We start from the raw sequence: 24,579 nt of genomic DNA, 5'->3' as shown, positions 1-24,579 counted from the left end.
ACTTGGTATGGTGATTGGTCATGATCAGTAGATGACCCCTATTGATTTTGGGATCAAGGGGTCAAAGGTCAAGGTCACATTGACCTTGTAAGGAAAAACGGTTTCCGATCAATAACTAAAGAACCTTAAGGCCTAGGAACTTCAAACTTGGTATGGTGATTGGTCATGATTAGTAGATGACCCCTATTGATTTTGGGGTCAAGGGGTCAAAGGTCAAGGTCACATTGACCTTGTAAGGAAAAACGGTTTCCGATCAATAACTAAAGAATCTTAAGGCCTAGGAACTTCAAACTTGGTATGGTGATTGGTCATGATCAGTAGATGACCCCTATTGATTTTGGGGTCAAGGGGTCAAAGGTCAAGGTCACATTGACCTTGTAAGCAAAAACGGTTTCCGATCAATAACTAAAGAACCTTTAGGCCTAGGAACTTCAAACTTGGTATGGTGATTGGTCATGATCAGTAGATGACCCCTATTGATTTTGGGGTCAAGGGGTCAAAGGTCAAGGTCACATTGACCTTGTAAGGAAAAACGGTTTCCGATCAATAACTAAAGAACTTTAAGGCCTAGGAACTTCAAACTTGGTATGGTGATTGGTCATGATCAGTAGATGACCCCTATTGATTTTGGGGTCAAGGGGTCAAAGGTCAAGGTCACATTGACCTTGTAAGCAAAAACGGTTTCCGATCAATAACTAAAGAACTTTTAGGCCTAGGAACTTCAAACTTGGTATGGTGATTGGTTATGACCAGCAGATGACCCCTATTGATTTTGGGGTTAAGGGGTCAAAGGTCAAGGTCACATTGACCTCTTAGGTAAAAACGGTTTCTGATCAATAACTAAAGAACCCTTAGGCCTAGGAACTTCAAACTTGGTATAGTGATTGGTCATGACCAGCAGAGGACCCCTATTGATATTGGGGTTAAAGGGTCAAAGGGCAAGGTCACATTGACCTTGTAGGTAAAAATGCTTTCCAATCAATAACTTAAGAACCTTTAGGCCTAGGAACTTCAAACTTGGTATGGTTATTGGTCATGACCAGCAGATGACCTTTTGATTTTGGGGTCAAGGGGTCAAAGGTCAAGGTCACATTGACCTTGTAGGTAAAAACGGTTTCCGATCAATTAACTAAAAACGCTTAGGCCTAGGAACTTCAAACTTTGTATGATGATTGTTCGTGACCAGCAGATGACCCCTGTTGAGTTTTGGGTCAAGGGGTCAAAGGTCAAGGTCACATTGACCTTGTAAGTAAAAACGGTTTCTGATCAATAACTTAAGAACGCTTAGGCCTAGGAACTTCAAACTTGGCATGGTGATTTGTCATGACCAGCAGATTACCCCTATTGATTTTGGGATCAAGGTGTCAAAGGTCAAGGTCACATTGACATTGTAAGTAAAATCGGTTTCTGATCAATAATTAAAGAACGCTTCGGCCTAGGAACTTCAAACTTGGTATGGTGATTGGTCATGAGCAGCAGATGACCCCTATTGATTTTAGGGTCAAAGGTCAAGGTCACATTGACCATGTATGTTAAAACAGTTTCCGATCAATAACTAAAGAACCCTTAGGCCTAGGAACTTCAAACTTGGTATAGTGATTGGTCATGACCAGCAGATGACCTATTGATTTTGGGGTCAAGTGGTCAAAGGTCAAGGTCACATTGACCTTGTAGGTAAAAACGGTTTCTGATCAATTAACTAAAAACGCTTAGGCCTAGGAACTTCAAACTTTGTATGATGATTGGTCGTGACCAGCAGATGACCCCTATTGAGTTTTGGGTCAAGGGGTCAAAGGTTAAGGTCATGACCAGTAGATACTTGATAACCCTTATTAATTGTTTGATCACTGGGTCAGAAGTCATGCATAATAACCTTATCACATGACTAATTGGCTGCTGATAGGGGGCATACATGTTTTACAAACATATCTTGTTATTATAACTTTTTTATTTTTAAAGGTATCTACCCCTAACTTCAAATACTTATTCCTTATCATCAATTACATTTTATGTGACAATGTTCATAACTCTTGAAGCAATATTTACAGATTTATCTCTCTTTGAACTTAGGATTTTCTTTAAGAAATATAATAACTTCTTTACTTTTTAAGGTATCTACTTCAAACTTCAAATATATATTGCTTATCATTACACAAATGTTGTGTGGCAAGGTCCATAATTCTAGCATGACTATTTCTAGAATTATTCCCCTTGATCTTGGAATTTATGTTAACAAATGTTATTTTCTTACTATAACTTAATACATAATTATACATAATTGATTTTTCTTTCATAGTTTTGTCCTCCTTACTGTGTCCAGTATTTTATTAGTCATGCTTCGCTGTCTCCTGTGACAGCTCTTGTTACCATTGCATTTAGCTTAAAAATAAATGTTAAGGGATGATTTAACCTTTATGGCTAGTGTTAGTAATTAGTAGCTGTAACTCTTGATACTGATTTTTTTTTGCATAAAAATGTGAGATTTATTGTTGATGCTGTAAGAAATGGATATATATAAATAATAATAATATTTAAAGAATAAATTTGCATGTTTTTAAAGTTCACCTGCTTACAATGGATACATCTTGACTAAATTAACAAACATGGCATTTATTGAAAGGTTCGATATTATTACGTTTGAATGATGGGTCTGATGTTATTGAATGTTTTTATTTTGCCAGCGCCTAAAGGTCCAACAACCACCCCGGCTCCACCAAAGTATAAACCAGCTCTTTATCAGATAAATTTCTTCACAACATACTGTGTATGGTGGGATCCTAAATTTGACATGTGGCAAGCTGATGGGTGCAGGGTATATACCTATTATAATTTCACTCTAATAGAATTCTTTTTTTTTTTTTTTAAAGAGTGTACATTTTTCTTTATCAATTGATGATTGTTCTGAAATTTTTTTTTGTAAAGAATAAACAGTCATAAATCAAAACTCTGAATTAATTACTAGTCTTCAAATGAAAATGTTTTGTTTAATATACTTGTATATAAATAATTCTATCACGACCGGCATTTTTCCCTATTGAACATAGAAGAACCGAAAGTGTGTGTTATTATGCTATAAAATCACTGTTTGACGTTCTATATTTAGACATGTGACGTAATCATTATACACGTGACGTAACCACTAAAAATGTGACGCGTTGACAATAAGTACGGACACAAATCAGGCGCAATTTAGCTAATTATCATGTATGGCAGCATTTATTTGTTGATGTCGTGTTAGAATCGAAATAATATATCCAAATCGGTGATTTTATTTCTTGATAACATCACTGTTTGTCGTTCGGATGCGCATCATTATATCACTCGGGCTACGCCCTCGTGATATAATTCCCCGCATACGAACTCCAAACAGTGATGTTATTGAGCAATAAAATCACAGTTTGGGATATATTATTTCTTAAATAACATTTAATTAAAACAGATATAGGATATCAATGATTATGTTAACAGGATTGTCACTGTGATCCTATAGAAATAACTTTAAATGTGTAATTTAATTATCTTTATTTCATTATAAATACATGTTTTGTATGTTTGGGACTGTCCCGAAAATCAGGGGACTGTCCCGGAAGAATCCCAGAGATGGTCTTTGTTCAGTTAAAATAGAATAGTGATTAAATAACTTTTTTCAACATTTTTTGTGGTGAATAACAAACTCTTTTTAAACATGTTTCTTAGTTACCAATGATAAAAGTGACATTGTCCTTCAGCACTGATTATTTAGGCCCAACAAATATACTAAACAAATCTTTCATATTTTCAGGTCGGTCCGTTAACAGAACCAGCTCGTATACACTGTCTGTGTAACCATTTGACAGCTTTTGGGGCCGGTTTTGCTGTACCCATGAACACTGTTAATTTGAATGATTCAGCGTTCTCTAATCTTGACTCCAATCCTATTGTGTTTGCAACAATGGTATCCATGATGTGTTTGTACCTTTTACTGCTGATATGGGCAAGAAAGAAAGATAAAAGAGATGCGATATTGGTAAAACAAATTTTTTGCAAAGTTTCTTTTTGAAACTAAGTCTTGTCATTTGATGCATAAATGTCATGTGTTGCATAAATGTCATGTGTTGCATAAATGTCATGTGTTGCATAAATGTCATTTGTTGCATAAATGTCATGTGTTGCATAAATGTCATTTGTTGCATAAATGACATGTGTTGCATAAATGTCAAGTGATACATAAATGACATGTGTTGCATAAATGTCAAGTGATACATAAATGTCATGTGTTGCATAAATGTCATTTGTTGCATAAATGACATGTGTTGCATAAATGTCAAGTGATACATAAATGACATGTGTTGCATAAATGTCAAGTGATACATAAATGTCATGTGTTGCATAAATGTCATGTGTTGCATAAATGTCATTTGTTGCATAAATGACATGTGTTGCATAAATGTCAAGTGATACATAAATGTCATGTGTTGCAGTTAGATCTATATTAAGCAATATGATGCAGTTTTCTCTTGTTGGACTTCTCAGCAATTTCAAATGAAACATAAAATAAAACATACAAAATTATTTTTTGTTGTAGTGAATGATGATAATGAAAGTGTGTTTGTTTGTATAATTATAGGCCGGAATTTCTCCACTACCAGATAATGATCCCAGAGATAAGTACCTGTATGAGATTACTTTGTATACTGGCTCCAGACGAGGTGCAGGTACTGTCTTAATTTAATTTATTTATAGAAATTTAAGTAATTTCCTAAACTTTAATGCATATAAAAATTAGTTTTGAATTTGAAAAAAGTTGGCAAAATTTTTTTCCAAAATTTTATTTCTAATATGCTAAATGTAATTTATACAAAACAATAATTTTATACCATATTTATAATATTAAGTTTTACCACACAAATTATGTTCAAAATAGACATAGTTTCTTTTTTTGGCATACCAATTATGTGTATTGCAAACAATTGTGTAAGAAAATGTCTGGTACCAAAATTATGAGCTCAGAATTTGATTACAAAACTGAAACATTATGAATAAGATTTCTTTATTATGAGCCCCGAAAAATTTCGGGAGAGCATATTGTTGTCGGGTTGTCCATCCGTTTGTCCGTCCGTCAGTATGTCAGTCAGTACGACCTGAAAAATAGGTACTTAGGAGGCTATGAGAACAATAGGTAACAGTAAATTTCTTTTGATGTCATTCATTCAGTTTTGGGTTTATGTGGCTTATTGGGCTTATGTGGCTATTTAGAACAAAAGAGAATACAATGGGCTAGTCACTTAAGTACCAATTTACAAGATCGTCCGTCCGTACATACGTCCTGAATTCGTGTCTGGCCCATAACTTTGTTATTTGAAGTCAGATTTTACAACTATTTCACAGAAATGATCACCATATTGAGACGACATGTCACGCGCAACATTTGGGTCGCTACCTTGAAGGTCACAGCATGACCTTGCAGCAAAATCGTGTCTGGCCCATAACTATGTTATTTGAAGTCAGATTTTACAACTATATTACAGAAATGATCACCATATTGAGACAATGTGTCGCGCACAACATCTGGGTAGCTACCTTGAAGGTCAAGGTCACAGCATGACCTTGCATCAAAATCATGTCCGGCCTATAACTTTGTTATTTGAAGTTGGAATTTACAACTATTTCACAGAAATGATCACCAATTTGAGACGACTTGTTGCGTGCAACATTTGGGTCGGTACCTTGAGGGTCAAGGTCACAGCATGACCTTGTAGCAAAATCGTGTTCCGGCCCATAACTTGGTTATTTGAAGTCTGATTTTTCAACTACAGTCAAACTTGTATTAAGCGACCGCGCAAGGGAAACACCCAAAATGGTCGCTTAAAGAAACGGTCTCTTAAGACAAAGCATGATAAAAAATCAAAATTTATACATGACATCTTTCTTTTGTGGTGGGAATGTTTTTCAATTTCATTTATATAAATGTTTAATAATTAGAAAGCTCCAATAATCTAAATGAATGCTAATGTAAAAAAAAAACTTTCTGATATTTATTGACAAAACAGTTTTGATACATTACGTACATGTTTGACATTTTTCCAGAATTTTTTTATTTCCCTGTTGTATTCCCTTGCCTCCAACACGAAAACCCTGATAAGTGAAGCCATTTTCTGTTGTGCATTTTCATTTGAAATAAACAAACTACATCTGATTGTAACGATTAATTTAATTGCTGATCAAGTTCAAGGTCAATTCAATGCGGTCTAAATGTCAACAGCTAAGCGTATACATCATCTGAGTAGGGGCGGAACGTTGCATTGTTTTATCGATATTATTGGATAATACACGTCATTCGTATACTTACGTTTATTTGCATAAACTAAAACGGTTTGGCAAATAGAGTTTTTCACACATTTATATATTGTGTTTTGATTGTTGACACTTGTGACATTACAAGGTGGTGTCCTCTAAAAACACCATTACTTGACAGGTAAAGTGGTCGTTTAATGAAAAGATTGATCTCAATTAGCTGACTAATTAGTGGTCGCTGGTCGCTTTGAGCAAAAGTCGCTTAATACATTAAAGATACAGAGAGAAAATGAACAGGTGGAATTGAAAGTGGCCGCATAAGACAAAAGTCGCTTAATAAACATGGTCGCATGAGCAAGTTAGACTGTATTTCACAGAAATGATCACCATATTAAGACAACGTGTCACGCGCAACGTTTGGGTTGTTTTTACACTTTGAACTTTGTCTGTGACAGAGCTGACACTACAAGAGGTATACCTTCCTGTGTCCAAAACCTATTCGGGGAGCATCACCCGGTTCAACCGGCTCTAGTTTATTTACTTCCTACAGAATTAATTTAAGTTAAATTGTTTAGGAAGGTATAGGCTTATATGCACATTCCTTGAGCAGGCCAGTTGTTAAAGTTTCTTGCTGAAGTAAACAATGGCTAAACTCTGTTGGGCCTGAATCAACACAGCTAGCGATCCTTAGCTTCTAGTCTTTTTTATACAGGCACAAGTTCTAAAGTGTCCTTTATCATCACCGGTGACCTTGATGAAACAGCAGCTCGAGCTGTAGAGGATGATCAGCGAATCATTCTTGGCCGCAGCAGCGTGGATTCATTTGTAATGGCTGTACCAAGACCTCTTGGTAATTTGACCCATCTTAGGTATTATATTTACATCATTCTTTGTTTACACATACATTGTATGGTAAAAAAGAAACAACATATTTTGCATACTTACTGGTTAACCATTACTATGCTAAATTTTTATTATGAACCTAATCTACTGTGGATTTGGAGCATTCTATCTTGTCAATAGGGTTATTGTAAGAGTATTTTAATCTGGAACTTAGATTTAACTCAGTGGATTTTGCTTAGGTAAGAACACCATGATTCACATGTGATCCATTCTAACCTCTGGTAATATCCATGAGAGTCAAATATCTTATACTTGTGCTTTATCAAGAAACTCTTTCAATGGTATCATATACAAATGTACCTCCTTAAATTGAAACTGTATATATAGATTTAACCTAACATCATGCCATTACTTCTGTCTGGTTGGTAATTGTGCATGTTATACTAGTAGTATAAAAATGTCAGAGTATTTCTTTACAGAAGTAAAATATCATAGTATTACATAACAGTAGTGAAATATCATAGTATTACATTATAGAAGTGAAATATCATAGTATTACATTACAGTAGTGAAATATAGTATTACATTACAGTAGTGAAATATCATAGTATTACATTACAGTAGTGAAATATAGTATTACAGTAGTGAAATATCATAGTATTACAGTACAGTAGTGAAATATCATAGTATTGTATTACAGTAGTGAAAAATCATAGTATTACATTACAGTAGTGAAATAACATAGTACTACATTACAATAGTGAAATATCATAGCATTACATTACAATAGTGAAATATCATAGTATTACATTACAGTAGTGAAATATCATAATATTGTATTACAATAGTGAAATATCATAGTATTACATTACAATAGGGAAATATCATAGTATTACATTACAGTAGTGAAATATCATAATATTGTATTACAGTAGTGAAAAATCATAGTATTACATTAAAGTAGTGAAATAACATAGTACTACATTACAATAGTGAAATATCATAGCATTACATTAAAATAGTGAAATATCATAGTATTACATTACAGTAGTGAAATATCATAATATTGTATTACAATAGTGAAATATCATAGTATTACATTACAATAGGGAAATATCATAATATTGTATTACAATAGTGAAATATCATAAAATTGTATTACAATAGTGAAATATCATAGTATTACATTACAATAGTGAAATATCATAATATTGTATTACAATAGTGAAATATCATAGTATTACATTACAATATTGAAATATCATAGTATTACATTACAATAGGGAAATATTATAGTATTACATTACAATAGGGAAATATCATAATATTGTATTACAATAGTGAAATATCATAGTATTACATTACAATAGTGAAATATCATAGTATAACATTACAATAGTGAAATATCATAGTATTACATTACAATAGGGAAATATCATAGTATTACATTACAGTAGTGAAATATCATAAAATTGTATTACAGTAGTGAAATATCATAGTATTACATTACAATAGTGAAATATCATAATATTGTATTACAATAGTGAAATATCATAGTATTACATAACAATATTGAAATATCATAGTATTACATTACAATAGGGAAATATCATAGTATTACATTACAATAGGGAAATATCATAGTATTACATTACAGTAGGGAAATATCATAATATTGTATTACAATAGTGAAATATCATAGTATTACATTACAATAGTGAAATATCATAGTATAACATTACAATAGTGAAATATCATAGTATTACATTACAATAGGGAAATATCATAGTATTACATTACAGTAGTGAAATATCATATTGTATTACAATAGTGAAATATCATAGTATTACATTATAGTAGTGAAATATCATAGTATTACAGTAGAGTAGTGAAATATCATAGTGTTGCATTACAGTAGTAAAATATCAAGGTGTTACATTACAGTAGTGAAATGTCAGAGTTTTTCATTACAGTAGTGAAATATCATAGTATTGCATTACAATTGTAAAATATCAAAGTATTACATTACAGTAGATAAATATCATAGTACTGCATTACAGTAGTGAAATATCATAGTATTGCATTACAGTAGTGAAATATCAAAGTATTATATAACAGAAAAGTTGGAGAGTTGCCATATTAAAGTAAAGGTGTGACTTGAAAACTCAATCCCCTATTCCCTTTTAACCCCCCCCCGTTAAAAAGAAAAAATGTTATATATGTAATTAGTTTTTTTTTTTTTAAATAAATCTGATAAAAAGGGGAGGGCCCCATCGGGTATTTCAGTAGATTATGGTACGAATATGCAGTCTGAACAATTTATTTTTTTGTGAAGAGGGCTCCTCTGGCGTGATGATGGATGGTAATGTTTTTTTTCAGTTTTTTTTACAATTAAAAATGAAAAAAATCTGGTTAATTTTTAGTTTTTTATGTTTTTTTTTTTAAAGTGAAATTTTTGGGCTAAAACTAGTTGTTTGAGTGATTTTAAAAATTGAAGTTATTATTAATCATTTTGCTTTTTTGCAATAAGGGCATAAAAAAAAATGAAATTAATTTTTTGTCCATATTATTTATGCCATGTCGGGTAAAAAGAATAATGCAAAAATCTTGTTTTGGACATATTTAATTAATGACATCAGATAGTTTTGTGTATGGCAAAGAGTCCCTAATGGGCTGAACTCACTGTGTTTCTATAAAGTAACCAAATATTTGTGTTATCTAAACATGTGACATTGTTATTACTTAGATATTTTATTAGCTCACCAGAGCCAAAGGCTCAGGGTGAGCTATTAGTATCAAAGGGGGACGTCCGTCGTCCGTCGTCATGCGTCAACAATCGTCTTCTTCTCTGAAACCATAGGGCAGATTTACTTCAAATTTTGTCTGTAGCATCCTTGTGACAGTCACACTGGAATTTGCTCATGTCATTCCAATTGGTCCCTTTTAGGGGTCAGCAGAGCTAAAAATAGAAAAACCTTTAAACATCTTCTTCTATAGAACTAATTGATGGATGATCACCAAACTTTGTCTGTAGCATTCTTGGGTAGTCTTTTATCAAGTTTGCTCATATTAATTTGATTGGCCCCTTTTAGGGGTCTCTAGGGCTAAAAATAGAAAAACCTTTAAACATCTTCTTCTACAGAAGTAATGGATGGATGATCACCAAACTTTGTCTGTAACATTCTTGGGTAGTCTTTTATCAAGTTTGCTCATATGAATTTGATTGGCCCCTTTTAGGGGCCGCTAAAGCTAAAAATAGAAATACCATTAAATGTCTATATCTAGAGAACTAATGGATGGATGATCACCAAACTTTGTCGGTAGCATTCTCGGGTAGTGTTTTATCAAGTTTGCTCATATTATTTTGATTGGCCCCTTTTAGGGGCCACTAGAGCTAAAAATAGAAATACAGTTAAATGTCTATTTCTAGAGAAATAATTGATGGATGATCACCAAACTTTGTCTGTAGCATTCTTGGGTAGTCTTTTATCAAGTTTGCTAATATTATTTTGATTATACCCTTTTAGGGGCCGCATTAAAGCTAAAAATAGAAATACCTTCAAATGTCTATTTCTACAGAACTAATTGATGGATGATCACCAAATTTTGTCTGCAGCATTTTTGGGAAGTCTTTGATCAAGTTTGCTCATATTAATTTGATTGGCCCCTTTTAGGGGTCTCTGTAGCTAAAAATAGAAAAATCTTTAAACATCTTCTTCTACAGAACTTATTGATGGATGATCACCAAACTTTGTCTGTAGCATTCTTGGGTAGTCTTTAATCAAGTTTGGTCATATGAATTTGATTGGCCCCTTTTAGGGGCCGCTTAAGCTAAAAATAGAAATACAGTGAAATGTCTATTTGTACAGAACTAATGGATGGATGATCACCAAACTTTGTCTGTAGCATTGTTGGGTAGTCTTTTATCAAGTTTGCTCATATTATTTTGATTGGCCCCTTTTAGGGGTCGCTAAAATTAAAAATAGATAAACGTTTATTGCTACAGAACTAATTGATGGTTGATCACCAAACTTTGTCTGTAGCCATTTTGGGTAATCTTTTATCAAGTTTGCTCACATTAATTTGATTGGCCCCTTTTAGGGGCCGCTAAAGCTAAAAATAGAAAAACCTTGAAACATCTTCTGCTTCAGTACCAATTGATGGATGATCACCAAACTTTGTCTGTAGCATTCTTGGGTACTCTTTTATCAAGTTTGCTTATATCAATTTGATTAGCCCCTATTAGGGGCCACTAAAGCTAAAAATAGAAAAAAACCTTTGAACATCATTTCCTACTGAAATAATTGATAGATTATCACCAAATTTTGTAGCATTCTTAGGTAGTCTTTTATCAAGTTTGCTCATATTAATTTGATTAGCCCCGTTTAAGCTAAAAGTTTAAATGCCCCAGGTCATGGCATTTCTTCAGATTATTTTTTAAACATATTCTATGCTCAGATTTAATATTAGAATATATTGACATTCCAATACTGAAAAGCAGTTGTTTCTGGTGAGCGACTCAGGGCCATCATGGCCCTCTTGTTTACATACCATTCTAGATATCTAAGAAGTAAATATTATATATATTTTGAGATATTTTATATATTCAGATTGACCGTGTCATTCCTATTGCTGGAAAGGCTGAGCTTACAAACTTCAGCTTCTTGTTCTGGTCAAAAGCCAAAACCAACTTAACAGACGGTCATTTATGGTTCAGTATATTCCAACGCCCTGCGAAGAGTAATTTCACCTGTGTGCAACGCCTCACTTGTTGTCTTTCACTGATCTTCTGTTCTATGTGCGCAAGTATTGTTTACGAACTCAAGTAATCTCTGAACAAGTTGGGGTTGGTCCGGGTTGCGATAATTTTTGGGAGTGTATTTTGTATCTGGCGTGCTGACATTTCCTAAAAATTATCCTGTCAAAATGATATTGTTATCTTCCCCCCCCAAAAAATTTTCCAAAAGGGAAAAATCCGAAAAAAGCCCCTGAATGATAAAGGAAAAAAAAGGGAAGGTGGGAAAAAAGAAATAAAAAAAACCAGAAATTTCGATGAAAAAGCGGGGAAAGACAGGGAAAATATTTTGAACGGGGAAGCCAAAATTTTTTTAAAACCCGGAAAGTGAAAAGGAAATTTTTTAAAGTTCAAAAACCAATAGAAAAAAGACCTTAAGGTGAATAAAAATAAATCAATTTTTTAAAATTTGAAATTGGGGCTTTCAAAAGGGAAAATGGAGAGTTTGTTTTTTGGGTTTAAAAAGAAGAAATAATAAAAGGTTTGTCCGAGTTTTAATTAAAAGCATTAAAAATAAACTGTTAAATTATTATAAAAAATCAAAAAAAAAAATAAAATTTCTTATGGAAAAGCCTTGTGTTTAGATTTTAAAAATAAAATGTTTTTTTTTTTCTTTAAAATGGCATTAAAATTATTTTTTAGTCTCCTATATTAATTAACAGCAATATAGGCGCGTCACGCAAAACAAATAATGGGGAGCGACCCGCATGGATCCAGACCCGCCCCGTTTTGCCTGTTGATCAAAATCCCTGCTGTTGCTATCAGTTTTTTTATTGATTGGTTTTTAAAAAACGCATGTCCTGATCAGATTGGCGGATGCGCGGTTTGGGCTGGATTTTGTCGCAAACCTTATGTTGGGTTTTTTTGACGGGCTCAATGATTCAAAGTGTTTTTATATGATTCCCCAATATTTAATCGATGTGCATTAATGAATATTATGTGGTGAATTTAATATTTCAGTAATTTATCAATAATTATTCAAATTTTTATTTAGATTGCATTTTTTTATTATACGTGCATTTTGAAAATTTTTATGTGGTCTCATTTTAAATCAATTTAAATTTTTTTTGTCAATCTTTATTAACGTGTGTTTTTTGTTATAGCCCCCTGCTTTAAGAAATGCAAAATCATTATTGTGTCTTCTGTTTTATGATGGGGTTAAATTTTAAGGGTTATATTACTATGCAGTTTTGGCACAGCGAAAACTCAAAGTAATGTTCTTTATTGTTATGAACTCTATGTAAAGACAATTCTAATATTAGTGTTTTTTTGTCTAATAGAATGGTTTACATAATAATTTAATTTTTCACTTCAATTGAAAAATGACACCCTTTTGGACATTTGACAAATATATTGTTTTATTATGCTCTAAATTAAAAAAGGTTTCCCAAAAAATTTTATTAATCAAAGTTATAAAAATTGTTTTAAGGACTGTTTCTCATTATTATTAGTATCTATTAAAGACGATTTTTACTACTTTTTAATGTTGTTTTTATTATTAAGAATTTTTCCACATAAATATTTGTAAATTCAACCCTATAATGAAAGATGAATTTATATTAAGGAAAAATTCAATATTTTGTTAAGTTGACCTATAAAGAATGGTTTACATAATTATGAAAAATGCACATTAAATGATAGATTTACATATATAAGGCGCGGTTAAACAATAAAGTTGCTCTTTTTTTAAAATTATTCCCCCAAAATTTTTTTATTAAATATTTGCAGATGTTTAAAAAAGGACAATTGAATTCATTATTGTTATTTTGACTTATAAAGGATGGCTTAAATTATTCAAAAAAGACAAAGTGTAATGATAGATTGCATATAAAAAGACCAAAACGTTGACTACATATAAGGATGGATCCAAATAATATATTAATGAGTTCAATTGTATAAAAAAGGTTGACTCTAATTTTTCTATATGGAATAAACCGTTTAGGTTTATAATAAAAACAGTCAAGGCTTTCCATTATTTCCATTCTATTGTAATAAAAAAAAGTTTAAAAAAATTTTTAAAATACTTTGCGTTTTTTTTTTATTTGGTTTTTTGTTTTTGAAATTAATTTTACTGCGCATTTGTTTCTATGTTGTGATTTTTATAAAAAATGTTTGATTGCCCATCTTTTTTTAGGAGGTATGTAAGCAAGTTAAATTTGTGTTTAATCTGTTTGATTTATGCTGTCTGGATGGTTTTTAAAAAAAAAAATAATGACTTGAATAATATCATGTACATGTAGATCTATTTATAGTTAATAGTACATGAATGTGCTTTTCGGATGGTTTACATCGCTCAAGTTTATTGTGTAAAGTAGAATTCTCACACCATTTTGTTTGACATATGACATAGGCTAGTTGATGATTATACATACAGAAACGGAGTTTCCTATTTCTTCAATCAAAAATGTCTGTGTATTTTCACTGGAGAACTTAAAGGTAGATAATAAAGATTTACATCACATTTATTCAATACTAACATTGTCAAAAAATAGAGCCTGTTTGTAAAAACAACCTTGCAAAGACTATCATCTGTTGTTAATGGTAATACCATTTACCAAGTAGCTTCACCTCCTTTCACCAATGCAAGCTTGTCTAATAGTTTACCACCTTACACCAATGCAAGCTTGTCTAATAGTTTACCACCTTACACCAATGCAAGCTTGTCTAATAGTTTACCACCTTACACCAATGCAAGCTTGTCTAATAGTTTACCACCTTACACCAATGCAAGCTTGTCTAATAGTTTACCACCTTACACCAATGCAAGCTTGTCTAATAGTTTACCACCTTACACCAATGCAAGCTTGTCTAATAGTTTACCACCTGACACCAATGCAAGCTTGTCTAATAGTTTACCAGCTTACACCAATGCAAGCTTGTCTAATAGTTTACCACCTGACACCAATGCAAGCTTGTCTAATAGTTTACCAGCTTACACTAATGCAAGCTTGTCTAATAGCTTTCACCTTACACCAATGCAAGCTTGTCTAATAGTTTACCAAAGCTTACACCAATGCAAGCTTGTCTAATAGTTTATCACCTTACACCAATGCAAGCTTGTCTAATAGTTTACCACCTTACACCAATGCAAGCTTGTCTAATAGTTTACCACCTTACACCAATGCAAGCTTGTCTAATAGTTTACCACCTTACACCAATGCAAAGCTTGTCTAATAGTTTTACCACCTTACACCAATGCAAGCTTGTCTAATAGTTTACCACCTGACACCAATGCAATTTCTAATAATTTTCCACCCACCCAATGCAAGGCTTGTCCCCAATAGTTTTTATCAACCTTACACCATTTAATTGTTTTTTAAGATTTTAACTTTTTTTTGGGGAAAAAAAAAGGGAAACTTGGGTTTAATTGGGTTTTTACTTGGGAAAATGGCAGGTGTTTTTTTTCATGTCTTTTCGGGAAAAAAATTTTGGGGCAATTTTTTTTTAAAGTTTTTTCCCCTTACCCTCGGTTTGTTTTGGTTTTTTTAGTCTTTAAAAGCCAAATTTTTAAAAAATTTAAATTAGAGATTTTTAGGGCTATTAGTTTACCCCTTTTGAAAAAACCCCCAAAAATTTTCCTTTTCAAAATTTTTTCTTCCCAAAAGTTTAACCTGCCCCCAAGCTTTTTGTCTAATTTTAAAATTTTTTTTTTTAAAAAAAAAAAAAATGGGGAAAAAAAATTTCTTTACTTTAGATTTGCCCAAGAACCCTGCAATGTTTAAAAAATTTGAAAACTTTTTTTTAATTTTTGACCCTTTTGGTGTTTTCCTTTTTTTTCGTATAGCTTTTCCCCTTTTTTCCTTTTGAAGTTGGGGGAAAGGTTTACCCCTTAAACACCGGGGGGGGGCTAAACTTATAAAGGTTCCTTTTTTACTTACTTATGCGGGGCAGAAAGAAAACCCCTTACACCAATCAAGTGGGTAATGGTTTTACCCCATTCCCAAAGTTTTTTTGTTTATTTTTGCAAAAGGTGTTTCAAATTTGATTGCGGGGTTTTAGTTTTTTAAAATGTTGAACTTTTGTAATTTTTTGTTTTACCTTATGCAGTTTGGGGTTAAACTTTAAAAAAGGGGTTTCCTGGTTTCCCAAGCTTAACTTTTACAAACAATTAACGTTAAAATTTTTTTCCCTTTTTAAAAAACCAAAAGAAAATTTTATAAATTTTGTTTTTTTATTTTATTTTTGTTTTTTAGGAAAAAAGGAAAACCCCGGTTTTCACATTATTGGTTTTAAGGGGGAAAGGGAGTTTGCTTAAAAAGGTTTTTGGTTGCCTGAAATTTTAAATTTGTGTTTAAAATTTTAGGTTTTAATTCGGGAAAAAACCAAAAAGTGGTTTTTTTGCATTTAACCCCCCGCTTTGAATTAATCTTTTTTCACAAGCTTTTTTAAAAAGTTTTAAAAATTAAAAGGATTTTGGTTTTTTTTTGTAATTTTTTTTTAATTTATTTAAAATTTTATTGATTTTCTTTTTTTTGTTTTTAGGGCCCCTTTTTTTCTTGAATCCCATTTTTTCCCAAGGGGGCCCAACCCCTTTTTTCCCCCCCTTTAATTTTTTGCTTTTGGAAAAAAAATTTTTTTTTGGGGTTTAAAAATGGTTTGAAAAAAAATTTTTGCTTTATGGGGTTTTAAGCCAACTCATTGAAAAATGGGGTTTATTTCCCTTCCCAAAATTGTTTTTTTTTTTAAATTTTTGTTTCCCTAAAGGGTTTTAAAAAAAGGGAAAGAAAAATTTTTTGTACAAAAAAAAACTTTACACTTCTCTTTTAAGGTTTTTTTTTGTCCCAACCAAGAATAATTCAATAGCTGTTATAAAATTTTTAAAAACCGTTTTGTAAAATTTAATGAATTTTAAATTTTGATTTTGGGTGGTTTTTTTTGTTCCAAATTAAGTTTATATTTTTTGCTTATTTCTTAAAGAAAAAAATAAAGGGGGGTAAAGAAACCTTTTTTTTTTTTTTAGCCCTTTTAAATTTGACCGAAAAAATTTTTTTGTTTTAATTATAATTTTTTTTAATCCCAAAAATTTTAAAAAATTCCCGGAAAATTGACGGGGGGGGGCCCTTTACAACCTCTCGGGAAATTTGCTCTTTGGTTTAAATACAAAGTATTTATCTATTATAGAATGGTCATGATAAGAATGTGTTTTTGTTGTGCTAAGAAATATATTTAGCTCTTAATAGATTTTACTAAAGCCACATCACTGAATCAGAAATCATGTGGGATTATTAGCCGGTCACTTGCGCAGAAATTGGTTATTACTGTTTAATCATCCAGGAAAGCCCGTAAAGGTGGATCTACCTCCCAAGGGTTGACCAAAAACATGTGTTAAAATTGGCATTAAAATCTAGAAAAATGTACAAAAAAACTAAACTGGATCTTAATTGGAGTTCCCACACCTATGAACCGGACCTACCTTGCAAGGTCCTTGTCAAGATTATTTTTATGATAACCCTGAAGCTGATACAATGTGATTAATAGTAATAACGTAATATTTGACATATTAAAGATGTCGAGATATGAAGATTTTTGGAACTGGACAGGAAATGTACTTGTGAATGGACTATATAATCGAGAGTTTTACAATGGTGAAATATACACTGAATCTCTGATTGTGGATAGACAGTCGTTGTTGGTAGGCGGCGCTAGACTTCGACAAGTGCGAATTCAGTCTCGTACGTATCACTCTTTTGTCATCATATTAGATAACAAGTCTAAATTGTATCATTTAAAATAAGGGCGGCCATTAAATGAATCACATTTAATGATTTTTTTAATCAGCTTTATAGACATTTTGCAACCAGAACAATTCTTATGTATACCATAACTTATACATTTTGATATAATGTCTTAAGGTATTTAAGATTATTGTAATAGATAACATGATACTTGATATTTTTCTTTCATGATATCATCATATCTTATACCATAACAAACATTGTCCTGAAAACAAATACTTGTACATGTATTTGTGCTCATGGTAACAGGTCACTGACCAATGAAACCCATAATTCTATTATGAGTTTTTACTGAATTATTCCCCTCTGAGCTGTGCCTCTTCTTTTTACTCCTGTCACTGATTCCATTTGACATTTTTACGGTATTCTAATTCTTCTAACTTGTACTTAAGAAATCATAATGTTAAAATACTTGACTCTCGCTATTTCAGATTTATGTGATGCACCGATGAACTATCTTATGTATCATTGTGAGAAGGGCTATTCTGTATTGAGAGAGGACCAAGATAACTATTTACCTGGCTGGGAACCAGTAGATCTTACAAGTAAGTATTCATAAATCTAGGTCATAGGTCAAAACATCAAAAGGTCAATATGAAATACATTTTCTGTACTATATTCTTCTGTACTTTTTGTTTAATTATGTTATATATATGGAAACCTTGACAAATAGGCTATGTTTCATGTGAAATACATGTACATACATTTAATTGTAATAATGAAAATGAAAGACGTACTTGAAGGTTGATAATTAGAAGCATAACTTATTTATCATCGTTCATTTTCTGCTCACTAGAGGGCATTTGTATAGATGAGGCAGTCCTTTGTTGTAACTGGAATTTTCTTCTAAAGTGCTAGGTCAGTTGTGATTACGATTTTGACACAGACCCATATCATGCTAAATATAATAAACTGACTTTGCCCATCTTTCAATCTAAATAAAGCTACTGAATGATTTTAAAGAAAATTTCAAAACATGTATGAATAGCCAACTGTACAGATCCTGATCATATGGCATTGTAGTGCCGGCTGATCTTGGTCTGCACTGTTCACATTGTTACATTTCGTATCATGCAGGGAATAGGTTAATAATTTTTTTTTTTTCATTTCTAGAGTGGTCACAAGTTCCAAATACATACTATACATACAGAGGTTGGGATGAACTAGATGGCTACCCCTATGTGGGACAGTTTGGTACATATGGTGGAGGTGGATATGTAGCTGAGCTTGGTGAGTACATGTATCGTAAATAGTATATATCATATGAGCCGCGTCAAGACAAAACCAACATATTGCGTTTGCGACCAGCAAAGATCCAGACCAACCTGCGCATCCGCGCAGTCTGATCAGGATCCATACTGTTCGCCATCAGTTTCTATACTTGTAATAGAGTTGATAAGCGCACAGAATGGATCCTGATCAGTCTGCGCGGATGCGCAGGCTGTTCTGGATCCATGCTGGTCGCAAACGCACTATGTTGGTTTTGTCGTGACACGGCTCATATTATGTTTATATAATAATACATAAACATGTATGTACAAGATTACATATCTTGAAATGCAAGTAACCTTTCATTTTTTGGTTAGACTTAAAGCTAGTTTGTAACATTTTTTTTTTGTTATATATGAACTATGGAAACTGATCATTTCGGAAAAAATAATTATCAGCTTTATATAGAATATTTTTGCAAGTAAATAGGGTCATATATAGCAAGAAGTTGTTAAATTCAGTGAAGTCCCTATGACAATGTTGACTGTTGACTATCTGAATATCTTCCATAGGTACTGATAAATCTACAGCAGAAGGTGTTCTACAATTCCTACAGAATACGAGCTGGATTAACTCGAATACCCGAGCCATTATTGTCGAGTTTAATTTGTACAACCCAAATTTGAATCTTTGGGGCGTCTGCATGTACCTGATGGAGTTTATTCAAACTGGAGGTTTATAAACATTTAATATATTTGTATTTGAAAATAAAAATTCTTTTTTGATTTCAAATAGCATATTCTATCCATATTTCCTACAAGGTTACACATTTAAATGATTGACAAAATGTATCTGTGGTTGTGTGGTTAAGGCCATTGACTTTTAACCACTTGCCCCTCAATGATGTGGGTTCAAATCGTGACAGGGACTTTGGATTCTTTCATGTGATGAAGCTATCCAATTTGCTTACGGAAAGCTGGTGGTTCTACTTTGGTGCCTGACCGTGCCTAAAATAATGCACAGAAGTGCACCTGAGGTCTAACTCCACCAGTAAAGCTGGAAAGTCACCATAATACCTACACATTTTTGGTGCCACATTAAACCAAACAAAAAAAAATGTGTCTTTAATTGCTTGGATGGTTAGAAAATATAGTATCAAACTAGAACTGAGGAAATACTTAGGGTCACCTGTGGATACATGTTTTACCACTACAACTGGGCTATTATTTCAAAAATACAATTTTGTTCACATTCTCAATTTTATTTTATAGCAATACTGGAAATTGTTGTGTTCAATGCAATATGGGAAACTTGCCTATGTATAGAAAATAAATATTTTAATTTGTAGGATTGGAGATGAGTCCCAAGTGGCATATATTACGTTTAGATCGCTATATTGGGCCATTCATGTATTTTGTTATGGCAATGGAATTTATAACAATAATGTTTGTAATATACTTCACTGTGAGAGAGATCAGGCAAATGAGAGCCAAAAGACTTCAATATTTCAAGGTGGTACATTATTCTATTCTGTGCTGTGAAATATGTGATAAAAAATGTAATTCTTGAATTGATTGACCGTGTACAAGTTATGCAGTTCTCAAGTCAAGTTTTAGACATTAACTTTGATAAATCATAACAAGGACAACACACTTTCCAGATTTTTGTCGTTATTGAAATGCTATCAGCATAGGGTTGTATTTTAATGCATAAACATTTTTTATACATAAAAGCATGGTTCTATTCTGGTTGCATTAACAAGTTATAATTTCTTGTAATATTCATAAGACTCCAACTTGTTATTTTTACAGGAGTTTTGGAACTGGTGGGAACTTGGATGTTTGGCACTGCTGTATGCAATTATTATACTATTTATATACAGAACTGTTATAAACACTAGCAAGATGAATGATGTTAGTGACAACACTGATGCCTTCACAAATCTTCACTATGCTGTGCTTCTTGATGAGGTATTTATCCATCATTTTAAATCTACATATCGAGGGCTTAGTGCGAAATGGTTGTAACCCATATGACATAAAGATGGAGTTACAACTCTTTCATGCCAAGCGGTCGATATGGATACTGCAAGTAACTGCTAAAAAACCTTTTATAATTGTTACCCTTTGCTTTTTCTTTAAGCAAAACCCATTTTTTTAAGGACTTATGCAAAGCAACTTTGAGTCATGCCAGATGAGTAATTCCTGGATTTCTTATCTATAATCGCACAAGTGTGAATTGAGAAAGGCAATAGAGAATCTCACCACAGGTGGGTTTCGAACCAATGATCTCCACCCCTACACCACCCTCCCTCCACTACCATATCAAAGTCATAAAACCAAGCAGCTAAAAATTAAGAGTCTTGTCAGTCTGCCTGAAAGCACAGAGAATGTGCCTTTACTCTACAGTTCTACACTGGTAGTGTAGGCAAGAAAATTTTGCCACTCAAATTTAAACGGTTGCTTGAAATACTACATTTCCATACCCATATTACATGTATTTATTTCCCTTACATTTTTAATGTGCAAAATTGAGTGTCCAGCTTGATATCTAATGATTTTTTGTAGTTAGGCAGCTGATAAATATCCTATTTTATTGTTTGCTTTTTTATTTTGTCATTTTATATTGTACAAATAGAATTTTTAATTGCATTATGAGGCAGAAAATTATCTGTATCTAGTATTATGGATTATTATGCCCCCACTTAAGACGTGGAGAAGTAGCATAGATATGCCTTTTGTCATGCTGTCAGTGCATAGACTGACATTACAATGGAATACAGGGAACACATTTCTAGTTCTAATTATGCCCCCACTTCAAAGAAGAGGGGGTATATTGCTTTGCATTTGTCTGTCTGTCGGTCAGTAGACCAATTGGTTTCCGAGTGATAACTAAAGAACGTTTAAGCCTAGGAACTTCAAACTTGGTATGATGATTGGTCATGACCAGTAGATGACCCCTATTGATTTTGGGGTCAAGGGGTCAAAGTTCAAGGTCACATTGGCCTTGTAAGTAAAAACAGTTTCCGATCAATAACAAAAGAACGCTTAGGCCTAGGAACTTCAAACTTGGTATGATGATTGGTCATGACCAGCAGATGACCCCAATTGATTTTGGGGTCAAGGGATCAAAGGTCAAGGTCACATTGACCTTGAAGGTAAAAACGGTTTCCGATCAATAACTAGAGAACGCTTAGGCCTAGGAACTTCATACTTTATATGATGATTGGTCATGACCAGCAGATGACCCCTATTGATTTTGGGGTCAAGGGGTCAAAGGTCAAGGTCACATTGACCTTGTAGGTTTACACGGTTTCCGATAAATAACTAGAGAATGCTTAGGCCTAGGAACTTCATACTTGGTATGATGATTGGTCATGACAAGCAGATGACCCCTATAGATTTTGGGTCAAGGGGTCAAAGGTCAAGGTCACATTGACCTTGTAGGTAAAAACGGTTTCCGATCAATAACTAGAGAAAGCTTAGGCCTAGGAACTTCAAACTTGGTATGATGATTGGTCATGACCAGCAGATGGCCCCTTTTGATTTTGGGGTCAAGGAGACAAACGATCTTGTATGTAAAAATGGTTTCGGATCAATATTTTAAGAACGCTTAGGCCTAGGAACTTCAAACTTGGTATGATGATTGGTCATGACCAGTAGATGACCCCTATTTATTTTGGGGTCAAAGGTCAAGGTCACATTGACCTTGTAGGTAAAAACAGTTTCTGATCAATAACTAAAGAACTCTTAGGCTTAGGAACTTCAATCATGGTATGATGATTGTTCATGACTAGCAAATGACCCCTATTGATTTTGGGGTCAAAGGTCAAGGTCACATTGACCTTGGAGATAAAAACGGTTTCCGATCAATCACTAAAGTACGTTTAGGCCTAGGAAATTCAAACTTGCTCTTGACCAGTAGATGACCCCTTTTGATTTTGGGGGTCAAAGGGTCAAAGGTCAAGGTCATATTTATCTTGTTGGTAAAAACGGTTTCCGATCATTAAGTTGACAACCCATGAGCTGTTGGCCCTCAAATTTTGTAGGTGCATTGGGTTTGGCAAGTAGATGACCCCTATTGATTTTGGGGTCAAGGGGTCGTCGGTATCATATTGACTTTGTACTTAAAGATGGTTTCTGACCAATAACTCAACAACTCAAGTTGCCTTGGTTGATATTTTTATATAAAACTAAAAATGCTTTTCGTATACACATTTGAAGGTCTTATGTAATATAACAACTGGGCTGTCATTAATGAGGCCTACATGATTCATAAAATTTATGCATATATTATTTGGTAAAATTTGTTACTGAAATTGCTGCTATGCGGTCATAATAATTATTACCTTGTGACTAGTCATGACCAGTAGATAACCCTTATTAATCTTTTGTTCACTGGGTCAGAAGTCATGCATAATAACCTGATCACATGACTAATTGGCTGCCGATAGGGGGCATACATGTTTTACAAACATATCTTGTTATAATTGTTTTATCATTCCAGTTATGTGGATATATGATAGCTTTTCTGGTGTATATGTACACAATCAGATTTATCCGTCTGCTGAGATTCAACCGGAAAATTTCAGTACTTGGTGACACCCTGATGCATGTTGGGAAGCCTATAGTCAATTTCATGATTGTGTTTATAGTCGCATTCTGTGCCTTTGCAATGACAGCATACATATTCTTCGGCAGAAATCTACGAACATTTAGAAACTTTGTGACTACCTTGGAAACACTCATCTCAATGATGTTGAGTATGTAATATTTTTGTTAACATGCTTTAATCATTAGCCTGCTGCATATCTTAAATGGACTTGTCCAGCTTCCATTTTTGGAACTGTCCATTATCAATTGTGGGGATACCAAGCTGAAAATTCAAAGTTCAGGCAACAGATACCAAGTGGTTAATGTGTTGGACAAGTAATCATAGAATCTCTAGCTGTGTGGGTTCACGACCTGTCAGGGACAAGCTGTTGTTTCCTTGAGCAAGAAACTTTACACTGATTGCTCAGTACTGGTTGGTTCCAGGAATGGATCCAAGAGTGTGTCTATAAGCTTTATAGCTTCCTACACAATCAAATTATAGTTAATTCTGTATAAACTACAATATTAGGAACTGTGCTACATGTCAAGTGAACAATAATATAATCTAGTCATTGTGCAGGCTGGACGGCTCTATACTGGTGCCAGGTGGTGTAGACAAGATCACTAATACTGTTAGCGGTCAATATCTATATATATCGATATATGTTTAAAAATTAATGAAATGTTTGATTAAATTAGTAAAACAGTTGTTCTTTTTAGCTGCAATTATTCATTCGGGATATGAAATTTAAAATGTCCTTTCACCTCTTTTTAAAAAAACATTGGTACGGTTATGCAATCTTAAATTTCTTTCACTTGTGTCATTACAGATAAGTTTGATTATGCTTCAATGATGGCCGAGACAAAGGTGGTCGGCCCAGTGATGTTCGGATTTTTCTGTCTCGTCTTCAACATTATCCTGATCAACTTCTTTATAACCGTCATTCTTGAGGGATTCACTGCCGTCAGATATGATAAAAACAAGCAGTCTAATGAATACGAGATCGTAGAATTTATCACAAGGCGTGTGAAGATGACCCTTGGTGTTGGGCAACTGAAAAAGAAAACAAAGTCTAAGGGTGTCACCAGTGATCCCAGGAAAAACCAATTTGTTTATGTTGAGAGTAAGTAT

The 24,579-nt window shown here is 33.1% G+C and overlaps 1 protein-coding gene across 1 annotated transcript in view; it reads left to right on the top strand.

Annotated features, from left to right (window-relative positions):
* LOC132727330 (uncharacterized) overlaps window positions 1-24,579 on the top strand; it is a 58,157-nt gene that overhangs the window by 31,758 nt on the left and 1,820 nt on the right. Inside the window, exons 28-42 of the mRNA XM_060712764.1 lie at window positions 2,682-2,812; window positions 3,782-4,006; window positions 4,607-4,694; window positions 6,986-7,185; window positions 11,727-11,922; window positions 14,046-14,048; window positions 14,474-14,904; window positions 17,418-17,583; window positions 18,078-18,191; window positions 18,760-18,876; window positions 19,428-19,589; window positions 20,204-20,367; window positions 20,667-20,825; window positions 23,362-23,617; window positions 24,278-24,571. Coding sequence (XP_060568747.1) covers window positions 2,682-2,812; window positions 3,782-4,006; window positions 4,607-4,694; window positions 6,986-7,185; window positions 11,727-11,922; window positions 14,046-14,048; window positions 14,474-14,904; window positions 17,418-17,583; window positions 18,078-18,191; window positions 18,760-18,876; window positions 19,428-19,589; window positions 20,204-20,367; window positions 20,667-20,825; window positions 23,362-23,617; window positions 24,278-24,571 — 2,706 coding nt within the window. The remainder of the gene's footprint in view (window positions 1-2,681; window positions 2,813-3,781; window positions 4,007-4,606; window positions 4,695-6,985; window positions 7,186-11,726; window positions 11,923-14,045; window positions 14,049-14,473; window positions 14,905-17,417; window positions 17,584-18,077; window positions 18,192-18,759; window positions 18,877-19,427; window positions 19,590-20,203; window positions 20,368-20,666; window positions 20,826-23,361; window positions 23,618-24,277; window positions 24,572-24,579) is intronic.

This window comes from Ruditapes philippinarum, unplaced genomic scaffold (genome assembly GCF_026571515.1).
Source record: "Ruditapes philippinarum isolate M1 unplaced genomic scaffold, ASM2657151v2 ctg8860_1_1_1_1, whole genome shotgun sequence".
Lineage (NCBI taxonomy): Eukaryota > Metazoa > Mollusca > Bivalvia > Venerida > Veneridae > Ruditapes > Ruditapes philippinarum.
The sequence above is the reverse complement of the archived record's forward strand: the minus strand, read 5'-3'. Positions and strand labels throughout refer to the sequence as shown.